Source organism: Malurus melanocephalus, unplaced genomic scaffold, assembly GCF_030028575.1.
Source record: "Malurus melanocephalus ecotype Western Australia unplaced genomic scaffold, MMel_1.1 scaffold_406, whole genome shotgun sequence".
Classification (NCBI taxonomy): Eukaryota; Metazoa; Chordata; class Aves; order Passeriformes; family Maluridae; genus Malurus; species Malurus melanocephalus.
In genome coordinates this window covers 497,216-511,330 of record NW_026623638.1, presented here as the reverse complement: position 1 = coordinate 511,330, position 14,115 = coordinate 497,216, and the positions used below count along the sequence as shown (strand labels likewise).

The 14,115-nt window shown below is 41.6% G+C and overlaps 1 protein-coding gene across 1 annotated transcript in view; it reads left to right on the top strand.

Annotated features, from left to right (window-relative positions):
* The window catches only part of NOS2 (nitric oxide synthase 2), a 19,860-nt gene that overhangs the window by 560 nt on the left and 5,185 nt on the right, over positions 1–14,115 (top strand). Inside the window, exons 2-24 of the mRNA XM_057379452.1 lie at positions 1,022–1,196; positions 1,814–1,910; positions 2,382–2,504; positions 2,595–2,743; positions 4,272–4,434; positions 4,818–4,909; positions 5,273–5,414; positions 6,131–6,270; positions 6,823–6,997; positions 7,318–7,419; positions 7,976–8,170; positions 8,510–8,592; positions 8,919–9,063; positions 9,270–9,374; positions 9,521–9,570; positions 9,660–9,834; positions 10,279–10,411; positions 10,809–10,887; positions 11,318–11,496; positions 12,133–12,296; positions 12,910–13,120; positions 13,482–13,569; positions 13,964–14,085. Of these exons, the coding sequence (XP_057235435.1) occupies positions 1,090–1,196; positions 1,814–1,910; positions 2,382–2,504; positions 2,595–2,743; positions 4,272–4,434; positions 4,818–4,909; positions 5,273–5,414; positions 6,131–6,270; positions 6,823–6,997; positions 7,318–7,419; positions 7,976–8,170; positions 8,510–8,592; positions 8,919–9,063; positions 9,270–9,374; positions 9,521–9,570; positions 9,660–9,834; positions 10,279–10,411; positions 10,809–10,887; positions 11,318–11,496; positions 12,133–12,296; positions 12,910–13,120; positions 13,482–13,569; positions 13,964–14,085 (3,019 nt within the window). The 5' untranslated portion in view covers positions 1,022–1,089. The remainder of the gene's footprint in view (positions 1–1,021; positions 1,197–1,813; positions 1,911–2,381; positions 2,505–2,594; positions 2,744–4,271; positions 4,435–4,817; positions 4,910–5,272; positions 5,415–6,130; positions 6,271–6,822; positions 6,998–7,317; positions 7,420–7,975; positions 8,171–8,509; positions 8,593–8,918; positions 9,064–9,269; positions 9,375–9,520; positions 9,571–9,659; positions 9,835–10,278; positions 10,412–10,808; positions 10,888–11,317; positions 11,497–12,132; positions 12,297–12,909; positions 13,121–13,481; positions 13,570–13,963; positions 14,086–14,115) is intronic.

Sequence of the window (14,115 nt, the reverse complement as noted above, 5' to 3'; positions counted from 1 at the left end):
CTGTCTTCCCCCATCCATTTCTCCTCTCTTTTCCTCCTGTCTTTTACAAAATTATATAAGCACATCACAGCATTTTTGATTGCAGAATAGTAAGTTAGGTTTGTTCCTATTTTGTAACTGTAGAGAGATGCTTATTACACATTATTTCTTTCACTTGGAGTAGCAAACAATCCTAACATTTTGCAGTTTCTGCATAGATGGATGGATTTCTCTTCTTGTGTGACTTTACAGCAGACAGTATCTTTGGAGCACAGCATACATTTAAYTTTTACTGTTAATATAAATATCAAAATAAGGCATAGTTTACATCAGGAATATGACAATGTATTTTCTTCCTTTGTCTCTAACTTTTTGGAAACATCAGGTTTTGATTTCTGCTGTGAATCAGATTCAAATGCTGGGGCTAATTCTCTYTAATGCTGCAATTTATTGGTTTGGTCTTTCTCTTCTGTCTCACCTTTCCTAGCACAAAGTCCATCTTTGGTTCAGAAATTAGAAATTAGTTTCAGAAATTAGCAGAAAATGTATATTAAAATGGATAACATAAACTTTGTACATTCTTGTGTAAATGCTATGTGGTRCATTCTAATAAATGCTGCAGATCTTAGAAACCACAGACTTCAACCTCTCAGAATCCTCTTTATCCTGGCAGGTGGATACATTGCAAAATGTTTTGGTTAATTTACAAATAAGATTTTTTCATTACTGGTGAATAACACAGCAGCATTTTCCATCCCTTTTCTAAGCTTGGGGTCTGCTCAGACACCAATATTTGCTGCTTTACACGGCTGGGAGATATTTGAAATTCTCTTGCCAGTATTTTAGATTAATACATGTCTGCACATTACACTGATAAAATGTCAGTTTTAGTATCACTGCTCTAAGAGTCAAACAATTTTCATTTKAAACACAGGATGTTAGTTAGATTCAGATCAGTTAGGCTGGTGAATTTGTGAGTGCTGTTAAAGGGAGTTGCCCTTTTGGGTAAAATCTGACCTTGTTGGTTTTTTTCTGTCCTTAGAAGCGTTCCCACTTCACACAAAACAAGGTTGAGCGCAGTGAACTCAAACCACAAAAAAAGCACCCAAAATGCTGTGCCCGTGGCAGTTTGTGTTCAAGCCTCGTGCTGCCAAGAGCCAGTCCCCCAAAGAGAAGGACATCAACAACAACGTGGAGAGAAATAGGAAGATCCATGGGTAAGATCCTGTTTTTTAATGGTTTTGTGGTTTATCTTTGATTCGGGATAATCTTTGAAAGGGAAGATATTAAGAGGTTTGAGTTCTGGAGAAACCTGAAATGTGTTTCCAAARCACTGATTTTAACCAAGGAGCTGGGGGTTCCTGGGTGCTGTAACTTTGTAATGAACATTAAACTCTTGTGTCTAAGTTATACAGTCATTGAGGATATAAATCATCCAGATTTCTCTTTCAAAGTCTTAAATTTGTTTGGTGTGTTATAATGGTTTCATGTATTCTAAAGCTCAGAAGGTGTGTATGTTATAAAAATAACAAAGTGACTATAGTGTAATTAAGTTGGTGAAGTATTTCTGTGATGCAATTCATACATGACACTGTATAAAATAAACTGCACATGCATCTCCAATTTCTCAGTCCTCAGGGTGTCACTTATTTCAGGTTTCCTACTCTGTTTTCCTTCCTTTGCTTTGCCCTGGGAAGGGGATACAGAGGCATTGTCCCTGCTGGGTTATGGCTCACCCCAATTTCACAGAGCATCCCCTGCTGCTGCTGAAAGCAAAGCTAAATAAACTGAGCACTCTGCTGTGTTTTCTGAATTTTCTTTCTCTCTGTTGAAGCTCTGAAAAGGATGATGCCAAATTGCAGGATGCAGACAAGAAGCAGATGGAGATTCCACCTATGGTAACTTTGGCAAAGGCTGCTGAGGGAGGAGAGGTCTGTACATTTATCATTATTTCATAGTAACAATTCACATGAGAGGTGTTTGCTGCTCAAAACTGCTCCAGGTTCTCCTGGGAGCTCTGACTCCTTTATTCATTCTTGCAAACCTTTAGTAACAAACCTGTCCTGTCTCTAAAATTGGTTCACTCTAAAATTAATTCACTGTTTTCCAGAGAYTGTGACTTATGCTTGCAGATGAGGGCATATTAAAATTACAAAGGTGTTTTCAGTGGCAGACACTGTTTGATAACAAAAATACTTTTTCTGCCCATTTCATATCAAACTGTAAATTAGCTCAATAGTTTTGTAGTCAAGTAAATRCTCATGTTGGAGCAGATCACATTTATATCTGGTTTCTTGAATTTAATTTTAAATATTTTGATGTTAATATAAAAGCTAAAATGAAACTGAAAGATACTGAATAAGTCTGAAGACAGTATACATTTTTATCTGTTCTCTGTCCAGAATCTCCCTCAAAATGGCATCAAAGTTTCAAACCAAATATCAGGRTGTCCAAGACATGTAAGAGTAAGAAACTTGGAAAATGGATCCAGCTTTCTTGACACACTACACCTGACAGCAAAAGAGGTAAAAYATGGAAATCTGAACACGGATTTTTGTGAAATTTTAAAAGATACAGAGTRCAACATTGTTTTTTGACATTTTCTTGTTTTTCAGGTTATCAACTGTCGGGCCAAAGCCTGCCAAGGGTCTCTCATGACCCCAAAGGGGCTGGTGAGAGGTACCAGAGATGGGCCAGTTCCACTGGAAGAGCTTTTACCTCAGGCAATAGACTTCATCAAACAATACTACAGTTCATTTAAAGAGTAAGCCAACTTTAGTTTTGGTATAAAAAAACTGCCAGTCTGTGTGTGAGCCTCCAGGAGGGCTTGGTTTTTACACAGCTCTTGGTAACTATCCTGTTACATTGCATGCATCCAGAAACACATGAGGACTATTGGAAAAGCTGAATAAAACTGTAATTGCACCTCTGCCAATCCAAGGTTTTGGGAACCCAGGGAAGGACTCTGGAGCAGGAATTCCTCAACCCCATCCATCCCTACATTTCAGCACATTGAGAACTCTGCCAGAGCATTCCCTTCTGTTTTCTTGGCAGAAGAAATTCCATTCTGTTGGTGGGCTCAGTCTCAGACATGAGCAATGTGGAATAATGTGTTTTGTCTGTGCTGCTCCCAAGTATCTTTTCTCTGTGTTCCTCTCAAGGCTTTAGGCAAAGATTGGAAGGCCAATGTTGCTTCTCCCCCTTGCTCTGTGCTATCAAAATGAGCTCAGGGAGCATTCAGAGAGGGGTTTGTGTTCTCACAAAAATGGCCATGGCCATGCCAAGAGGGATCTTGCTGCAGGAAATGCTGGAAATGCAGCTGATTGATGTCCAAGGGTTTGCAGTGACATCTCATGATGAGMTTTCCAGCAGCAGTTCAGTGTTTGCTCATCCCATTAGAAAACATTCTCAAACTTCCAAAGGGACTCAGCCACATAATGGCCACTCCTTTAGGCACTTTGAACTGTTTACAAATCTTTCTTTCCTCTGARTCTTTCTGAAAGTCCCTGTCTTACCCAAAGGCTGTCCTCACCAGCCTATTGCATTTGCACATCTCTGTGTCCCTGCTCGTGGCTGTTTGATCACATTGATTTACACTATCTCACATGCTTGCCCTTGATCTTTCATCTTGCTGAAAATGTGAAAACTCTCAGACAGTGCAGGCTATTTTCATTCTGTCTGTAAGACAACAAAACAATTTTTGTCTGTGCTGTGATAAATATTTTCTAATGTTTTGACTTACTCTCTGTTATCAAGCTCAAGAATTTCAGAGTTGGTTTCCCTGACAAAGGAATTGCTCAGCACTTCTTTTCAGGAATGAAAATCCTACTTACTTTACTCAGAAGAGCTGTGGCCTTGTGAAAAGAATGGAACTTTGAGAGGATAGTCACTCTCAGTCTGCATTTGCCCTGAAACTCASCTATTCTCTGTTTTCAYTTGCTTGTGATTTTTTTCCAAATTAATCTAGAAAATCCAAATTTAAACTCACCTATTCTCTGTTTTCAYTTGCTYGTGATTTTTTTCCAAATTAATCTAGAAAATCCAAATTTAAACTGCAGAGTTACGCAGAATAGCTTGTGATCAATCCATGCATGTGCTGGGTGGTGAAAGGATGGATGGATGAAAGGATGGATTAAATTTCTAGTGTGTTGGTTTCTTCATGAGGCCAGTAAGCTCTGTCATTTCTCTGCATAGACAAGTCTTCAATTCTGAAGCCAAAATATAAAGAGAACATCTTCACTTTGAATTAAATTTTCATTGTTCCTTTTCATGCCTGTTCCCTTTTTCAAAAGGCCAAAAATCAAAGAGCAGCTGGACCGACTGGAAGCAGTGACCAAGGAGATAGAAAGGACAGGAACGTATCAACTGACCAAGGATGAGCTGATCTTTGCTGCCAAGCAGGCCTGGAGAAATGCACCCCGGTGCATTGGGAGGATCCAGTGGTCCAATCTGCAGGTGAGTGTGGATCTACACCTAAACTGTGACCAAATTGTCCTCTGCTGTCACTCCAATGTCCTTTCCTTTGGTAGGACATCAACTGCTTCAGCTGAGGAGTTCTCCCTCCTCTTCATATCACAGATCTTTTGGTTTATTTTGTAATTCTCTGCTTCATAGCTGAGTGAAAATGAGTGTAGGAAGCAGGTGTGTCCCAGAACCAGCTGCATGTTTTGATCCTTGGTGATAGTTATGTGTGAAAATGATGCATRTATAGACTATAAAAACAAACCTTTCCTAGTGGAGCTGCAATCTTTCCATTCCTTAAGTGCATAGGAAAAATAACAAGCTTGCATGACTGTTTTGGAATTAGTCTTCTTTCCATTTCTGTTGGAAACATGCAGGTGTTTGATGCACGGGAYTGTAAAACAGCCAAGGAAATGTTTGAGCATATGTGCCGTCATATTCAGTATTCCACAAACAATGGAAATTTAAGGTAGGTCTCTTTCATTTTAAGCAACAAAAATCACATCCAGATCTGGCATCAAAAACACATTAAATGGTCTATCTAAATAYTTTGACAACTTGTCTCTACTCTTAATTTTCTGGTACTTACACRTTCCTCTCATGTGTTCTGTCAACCATCTTGAAATTTTATAACTCCCATGGCTGATTTGCAAAACCCTTTGGAAAAGGGGGGAAAAGAGATGATTTGAACATTCAGGAAAGTGGGTAAAGAGGATGAATGGTTTTATTTCTGCTGGTGCTCATTTTAGAAATATAAAATATTTTCTGTTGGTGATGATGTGTGTGTGAACACACAGTGAGGATGTGTTTGATGTGCTTTGTCCCGGGGCAGATCTGCCATCACGGTGTTCCCGCAGAGGACGGATGGACAGCACGATTTCCGCGTGTGGAACAGCCAGCTGATCCGCTATGCTGGGTACCAAATGCCAGATGGCTCCATTTTTGGGGACCCTGCCAATGTGGAGTTCACACAGGTACAGCTCCAGATCACCATCACTGCTCCATCTCAGCCAGCCCGGATCTCTGGGGCTTTTCCTCGAGTGTTTATGCAGTGGGAGGGGGTGAGTGTAGGGAGTGTTAACATGGGAGAAAAACACCACCTCCTTGGCTGTCTTGAGAAAAAGAAGATTAGAATGTAGAATTGATAATGCAGGTGGCTTACAATTATAAACATTACTAATACTGTAGCTTTTGCAAACCTACCAATCCTATGCTGATGAGTAAAAGGTGACAGCCTCACTAACCAATGTATGTTTAACACAAATGTATGCACTGGTTGCTAAAGTGGATAAAAGAGGCCTGTCCCAGAATAAAGGGGTTACTTTTTGTGTGTATATATGTGTGTCTTTGTGTCTGTTATTTTGTGTTGGCTGTCTGGCCAACAGCGACAGATGAGGAGTGAATGGGATGTTCTGCCCCACAGGTTTTAGGTGCAGACTGGAACAATAAATCCCTACAGTTCAGATATTGAAGTGCTGCCCTCCATCTCAGAGCAGGGTGAGCCAATTCTGCCAGGGAACAACCAGGGACACAACCAGAACTTCATCAGCATTGTTTGAATGAAAAAAAGAACCTTTTTCACTTAGAATTTACCTCTGCAGCTTTCAGAGAGTTAAAATTCTTTTGCCTTCAGATCTGGAGGAGAAACCTGAAAAAAAAAAACCACAGAATGTGCTTTCTGTATTTACAGTTGTGCATTGATCTGGGGTGGAAGCCGAAATATGGCCGCTTTGATGTACTTCCACTTGTTCTGCAAGCAAACGGCCAAGACCCAGAAATATTTGAAATACCTCCAGAAATTRTCCTCCAAGTGCCAATGGAGCATCCAAAGTAAGCACACAAGATTTAGATAATTGAATTTTTGCCTCTGCTTCACCTTGGCAGGTTACTGTGCTGCGCCTGTGGCAGTTGTTTTATGAGTTCTTTGTCAGGATGAAATGATGGTAAATTATCCTGAAAGATAAAATGCCTGTTAGAACAATGAAATAGGATGTAAATTAAAGAAGCAAATGGCAGTTTTGTTGGAAATCTTTTTCCCCAATCTACATTTCAATTACATTCAGATTTTTTTAAATCATAATTTTTTATGTCAGTGTAATATTCATGTAAAATATGGCTGCACTCATAACAAAGTGTTTATTGCCTTTCTCTCATTGGTTTTTTTTCTCTTTGTTTGCTTTGGGACTGGCCTGCAGATTGTAGAACTCTGTAGTAGGATTCTGCAGTCTCTGGAGCTGGTGATTCCCAGTTACTGGAAATGGTGATTCCCAGTTCCTGCAGACCCTGCCCCAGGGYCCCTCCTGGAACTGCTGCTCTTTGTCTTTTCTGGTTATCACCAAAAGGAGGAACAGCCACAAACAATAACTCCGGGCTCCTTTGCAGGTACGAGTGGTTCAAGGAGCTGGATCTGAGGTGGTACGCGCTGCCTGCGGTGGCCAACATGCTGCTGGAGGTGGGAGGGCTGGAATTCACTGCCTGYCCCTTCAATGGTTGGTACATGGGGACAGAAATTGGAGTGAGGGACTTCTGTGACGTGCASCGCTACAATATCCTGAAGGTACCTGCTCAGGGCAGGGGCTGGGGGAAGGGGAGTCAGCTTGGTGCAAGAAAAGCTTGGGAAAAAAGCCACTATCAGTGTTCACTGGGATGGAGAGAACCACTCCCTCCTTTATGAAACTGCAACATCCTCAAGAACCAGAATTCCAAAATTCCAGTGTGCCTTTCATCTCAGGTGCTTCTGCTGCCATCGCTTTCCCCAGCGTGTGATTGGCTCTTTCCCCTGCTGCATTTTTCCTGATACTGATGTGATGAGATGGAGAAATCATGGGGTTTAAATAAATCTGGTTTTTCCCTTTTCTCTCTCTTTTTCACGTGTAGGAAGTAGGGAGGAGGATGGGTCTGGAAACAAATAAACTGTCSTCGTTGTGGAAGGACCAAGCAGTTGTAGAGATCAATGTGGCTGTGCTTCACAGCTTCCAGGTGAGTCCCTGAGAGTGCATCTGGACATCACTCATCACTCACTGTCCCCTTWTCCTCTCACTCAGTGGACATGACATTATGATTCCCCTAAAGTTCTTCTTGATTTAAGTAGAGAAATCCATATTCCCTCAYATGTAAAGGCAGAAGGAAGAGAAAAAGAAAAGGAAGTTGAGATTTTTCATCCTTGTAACACATTTATCTATGTGTCGAAACCCATGTAAATCCTTTGGATTAATATATTTTATTTTTAATTCCAGTTCATTTAACATACCATGACAATATGAAAAGTGAGTAAAAGTGAATCAGAGGCTTTGTAGTGCACACTCCCAGTCTGCAGAGGGAAAATGCTGATGTAAAGGAAAAGATCTAAGGGTTCTGAATCAAAGGCCTGCGCTTCAATCTGTATCTTTACAGTAACTGCTGATAAAATTTATTTCCCAGCCCTGAGTAAAGTCCTTGAAATATTGACCAAAGCAAGCGGAAATCTTTAGCTCCAGCAGGCAGAAGGGCAGAAYAGGGGTTTTAATGCAGGTTTTCCTKTTTGCCSTGGTTGCAGAAGCAGAATGTGACCATCATGGATCACCACTCGGCCGCTGAGTCCTTCATGAAGTACATGCAGAGCGAGTACCGCGCGCGGGGCGGCTGTCCCGCAGACTGGCTCTGGATTGTGCCTCCCATGTCAGGCAGCATCACCCCTGTGTTCCACCAGGAGATGCTGAACTATGTCCTCAGTCCCTTCTATTACTACCAGGTACACATCATCARAGGGAAAATCCAGCAGACAATTGCAGTGAGATGAGATACGGGACCTGGGTACGTCACCAGTCTGGGTGACAGGTCCTGCTCCGTGCAGGTTCACTCGACAGTCAGGAGTAGCAGACAGGARCTGTTTTATGTGGGAGGGGCTGTTAGTTCTGGCTTTGATTCTCTGGCTTTAAGTAAAATGCAGTTTAATACACCAGAGACTAATCCCATACTTGTACTCAGTGGATTGTACATACAGATTCTATTTGATCTGGCCCTTTAAAGATACACAAATTGTTTCTTTGCTATTTTGCATTTCTTACCTAAAGCTTATTTTTTTTTAAAGGTGGATGCATGGAAAACACATGTATGGCATGATGAAACCCACAGGCCAAAGAAAAAAGAAATAAAGTTTAGCATCTTGGCAAAGTAAGTTATTCAAAGAAGATTCTTCGTGCTCTGTCCAACTATTCTATTCTTGTGATGTTTCTGTTCTACTTCTTAAAAAAAAAATTTTTTTTAAAAAAAATACAAAAGTAGGGACCACTTGAGTGGTTTGAATCACAGCCTTACCTGTTCTCACTGAGGGAACATTCCTGTCTAAGGTTCTTGCTCAGAGCTGTTTAGTGTGTGTTTGTTCTGAACCATTTTCCAAGGAAAGCCATGCTCGAGCTCAGCCTTTCCTAGCAGGTTTGCAAATCAATCTGAATTAGTGCAGAGACATTARCAGTTGTGTGTGATGGTTCTTTCCCCAGGGCTGCACTCTTCACATCGTCCCTGATGCGAGGAGCAATGGCCACCAGGACCAAGGTCACCGTGATTTACGCGACAGAGACGGGCAAATCAGAGACCCTCGCCAACAATCTGAGCAGCCTCTTCAACTGTGCCTTCAGCACCAAGGTGAGGGCTGCAAATCCATGGGGGGACAGCAGTTTCCATGCTCCAAACCTGGCTTTTGAATGCTCAGTAAAATAAGTTGGACTAGCACTTTGATTTTGCATTCATTTAATGYAATGCATTGTAAGTTTGGTCAGAGGTCATCTGAGATATCTAAGGCTGCTATCTTATGTCTGCTAGCAATGTCTCATRAGCTTTATTCCTTCCAGGTTCTGTGCATGGATGATTACAATATCCATGACCTGGAAAATGAAACACTTCTTTTAGTGGTTACCAGCACTTTTGGAAATGGAGAYTCTCCAGGGAACGGAAAGGTAATGTTCACCTCAGCAGTGTGGATGAGACTCAGCTCAAAGGCCAAAGACATTTGKCTCATRTCCTTGAGTAAGATATGGGTTTCAMTTCTGTTTTCAACCAGGGTATTCTTCTAACCTTAAATATTTTATGAATTTTTATGCAGACCTTGAAGGACTCCTTGCTCAGACTGAAACTGCTGAGAAAAAAAATTAGGTAAAAATACTTTGTGGCTTGGTTTGTATTGGGTCCTTTTACACTCCATGTAGAATAAGACAGCAATGTTCTTTTTTATCCTTYTGCAGATATGCTGTGTTTGGTCTGGGCTCCAGCATGTACCCAGAATTCTGTGCCTTTGCTCACACCATTGACCAAAAATTGGCCCAACTTGGGGCCTCCCAGCTCGTTCCAGTGGGGGAAGGGGATGAACTCAATGGGCAGGAGGAAGCTTTCCGCAGCTGGGCAGTCAGTGCTTTCAAGGTGAATACAGAAATACAGCTCTTATTCCAGGCATTCATCCATTTTAGTTCAGTTCACATAAAAATGAGGGAAAATGGAGGAAAYCAAACGTCTGAATTYATGTTTGAACTTGYAACTCCCCTTTTCTCTACTGGTTGCCTAAGCTGGAGAGGGAACTGGGTCCCTTTTCTATTATTTTGTAATATTCACACAAACTTGCATGAACCCCTTTGGATAAAGGAATGCTCAGTATGAACAAGGGTAGCATCAAACATCAGCATTTTTTGCAGTGGATCTTTTTAGAGCCATGATGGTATAGAAGTGGAACCTTACTGAACTCACTGAACACATGCAGTAGGAGCAATAAAAAATAGAAATCTGTGAAATTCATAGCTCCTTGTTAGGATTATGATAACACTACGATTTTCTTTTTTTTACTGTGAATATTTTGTGGTTTTTATCTAGACTGCCTGTGACATTTTCAATGTCCGTGGGAGACACAGTATTCAGCTGCCTGAGGTCTACACCTCTGAGGAAAGCTGGGACCCAAACAGGTACAGGATAGTGCCTGACTCTCAGCCCATGGACCTGAACAAAGGTATTGTCCCACCTTCCCCTCCCCTGCCTTTGCTCTTCACATGGGACTGAAATGTGAATGTTTCTCAGAAAGGCTTTTGGCCCTGCTGGATGGTAAAATGCATATAAGGGGGTACAGTGGTCAGATTTAAAAATCCACTGGTTTACATTGTGTAAGTTCTCTTTTCCAGTACARTGACACTGGAACTATCACACATTTAGACAGCACCAGAGGAACAAAAAAAACAAAAGCTGAGATGAAGTGTTTTTAGTCAGGGATTGTGGCACACACAACTGACTGATGGTCAGTCACCTTCTAGGGCAGGCATGGTTCAGCTCTTCTCTGTAKAATATCTGAATTCATTTTAAACAAACCTAATCACAGAGTTACCAAGAGCCATATCCTCTTTTCTCACCAGCTCTTGCAAGCATTCATTCCAAAGATRTAATTCCCATGAAGCTGAAATTCAGGCAGAATCTTCAAAGTTCAAAGTCCAGGTATGTCACCTTGTTCTTTTGAACACTGCAATACCACATTTTACTAAAATTGTACACATATAAAGTGCCTGCTTATAAACATTTTCTCCCTGAAGTTATTTATTACAAAATCTATATGGATTTTGTGCTGTCCTTAGCAGAAGCATTTGAGCTGTKCAGTCTGCAGTGGGGCTGCACTTTCACTGCTGATTCCAAACATGTTCATTCTGTGCTGGACAGAACTTCCCAATTTGTTTGGATACAAGTGCTYCACATACCTGGGCTCTGATTTGTTTAAGCCTCTGTGAAGTCCTAAGCTGGTCTGGTATTTGGTAATGAACACAAGTCTTTTCCAGCTGCCACTGCAGATTTATTCCTTTCCTGTTCAATCCAAGGGAAATCCTGTCAATGTAACCAAAATCTGTCTCATTTCTCTTTCCTCACTCTGCAGTCGTGTCACCATTCTGGTTAAACTTCGCTGTGAGACTGATCAGGAAGTGCATTACCTTCCTGGAGAACACATTGGGATTTTTCCAGGCAATCACCCAGAATTAGTGCGTGGAATTATTGCTCGTGTCAAGGACGCCCCTGCAGCTGATCAGATTGTCAGGCTTGAAACCTGCATTGATGGTAAGTTGGGTCTCTTTAAAGTATAACAGAGGATGTTGGACAGATTTCATTAAAATTCCTGTGAATTTTTATTGACTGCATTTGATTCTGTGATCGTTTTCTTAAGTTTCAGTAGGATTTTGTCGCTGCTTTTTAGTTATTCTTATCATTTTTTTATTCTAATTTTGCACATTCTGGCAGTCCATGGTCACTTCACCAGGTTTGCAGAGGTACCTGAGCTGGCACTGTTTGTAATTCAGTTGCTGAATTGGCCATTGGCTGCTGATTAATCAATTAAATTAATCAACAGTTTGCTTATTGTTGCTACATGTAAGAGTCCTAAAATAGACTTATATACCCTGCCCATGTTTCCCATCTCAATAGCAACAATCATAGGATTCTGGCACTCAGAAAGATGATTTCCTCAAATGAAAAATTAATTTTCCTAGTGCTGTTTTGTTGTCATGAAGTTTTGTGCATCAGATCCTCCCCTTACAGAACATCCAAACCCTCACATTTCCCTCTTTTCAGAAGAGCCCTGTGCTGGACCTGCTGCACCCTCACCTGAAGGGGAATTTTGAAGGTTACTGAGTTTTGCAAACCTCCATGAAATCCCATGGGTGTTGCCAAATGTCCTTTTATTTCCTTTATTTCCAGGTGGCTACTGGACAAGTCACAAGAAGATTCCAGCCTGCACTCTCACTGAGGCTCTGACATATCTGCTTGACATCACCACTCCACCCTCCCAACAACTGCTGAGAAAACTCTSCCAGCTGGTGACCAAGGAAGGAGACAAACAGAGGCTGCAAATGTTGTGTCAGGTGAGCYCTGGGGCTGCATTTCATTTCCAGGACAGTTCAGATGCCCTTTGACTCTGCAGCAAAAGCTTCAGAATTTTGTGTAGTGATGGATTTTTACTCCTCTGTTACATATTCTTGGAAAGCTGAGCACAGTGAGAGAAAGAACAATCTTGAAGCTGAGTTTGGGCGTGGGAARCACGCTCTGGGTTTCCTGTGTGGTTCTGGGTGGGGGATTTGCCTCTCTGGCTCTGTTGCCCCACGGTGGTTTCTGATAAAACACCCTAAAGAGCTGGCAGTTTGCAGGTGGAGGAGCTGGAGGGATCTGGGAGATGTTTTTGGGAGATGTTTTTGGGAGATGTTTTTGGGAGATGTTTTTGGGAGATGTTTTTTGGGAGATGTTTTTGTCAGAGAATTTGCTGTCCTGAGGCTCAGAGGGATGTGGCTTTAAGCAGGCAGTGATTTACAGCTGTGCTGAGATCAGTCTTGGCAGTTGTGAGAAGTCTTTGCTGACTTGCCTGTGTATTTAATTGAATGTAAAGCAGAAATCTTATTTATAACTGACATTTCAAATATCCCTGCCCTCCTGAACTCAGCATGACTTGCTAACACTGTGGTGATGCCCTTTGGCTTTCAGAGCACAGAAGAATACAATAAATGGAAGTTTTACAACAGCCCAAATCTCCTGGAGGTGCTGGAGGAGTTTCCCTCTGCTGAGGTGACCACAGCTTTCCTGCTGACCCAGCTGCCATTTTTGAAGCCCAGGTATTATTCTGTYAGCTCCTCCTGTGACATGACACCCAAAGAGATTCACCTGACAGTTGCAGTTGTAAACTACAGGACAAGAGGTAATGAGCTGTTGTTTTCATTTCTCTCCTAATTAAACACTATTTAGGCTACATTGCAGTTCAGAAAAAAAAAATGTGTCTGCCATACAATGTGAAGCATTTCTGTAATAAAATGTGTGTTGTCATATCTGCAGAATAGTGCAGGTGTTAATGCTGAGCCAAGATTTGCTAAAATCCTGCACCATCATCAGTTTATCATTGTTTTATAAATCATTACTAGACATCCATTTATTTAAAAGCTAYAATTTTAAGTATAAATTGTGCTTTTATTTTAAAGCTATAATTTTAAGAATAAATTGTGCTTTTTTAAAGACAGAGGGCTTTCAAGTGCTGACAGTRTTCTGCCTTGCTCTGCTTTTAGATGGAGAAGGGCCTTTCCACCATGGAGTCTGCAGCACGTGGCTGAACACGATAGAGCTCAATGAAACCATTCCCTGCTTCGTCCGCAGGTAAAGAAAATTCAACAAGAGCAGCTCTTAGTTCAGCTTCTTGAGTAGGTTTTKCTTTGTTTGGATATTTTCAAGTGACTGGTGATGCAAGTTGGAATTGTTGGGTCTGAGAAGAGAGGGAATTCCCTGTCTTCCAGAGATGAGATCCTTTATCATGCCTTACATTGAGTAAAATCACAAATCATTAGAAAATTGTGAAATAATTCCATTTTATGACCCCATCCCCCCTGTCAGCTTGTCCACGGCAGAGCAAAGAAAGGTGAGGGAACAAAAAGGGTAACTCAGTTCAGTCCCAACTGCTTTCAAACTGGGGCCTTGGGCTGCCCAGAGTCATTCAGGCACCTGAGACATCAGTCACAAACCATGACCTGAGGAACATTTTTTTGCATTTTAGTGCTAAAGAGTTCCACCTGCCTGCAGAGCCAGCCAAGCCCTGCATTCTGATCGGGGCAGGCACAGGGATTGCCCCMTTCAGGAGCTTCTGGCTGCAGCGTCTCTATGAGCAGGAAAACAGAGGTAAATGGGGGATTGGTATGGGTGGGGACA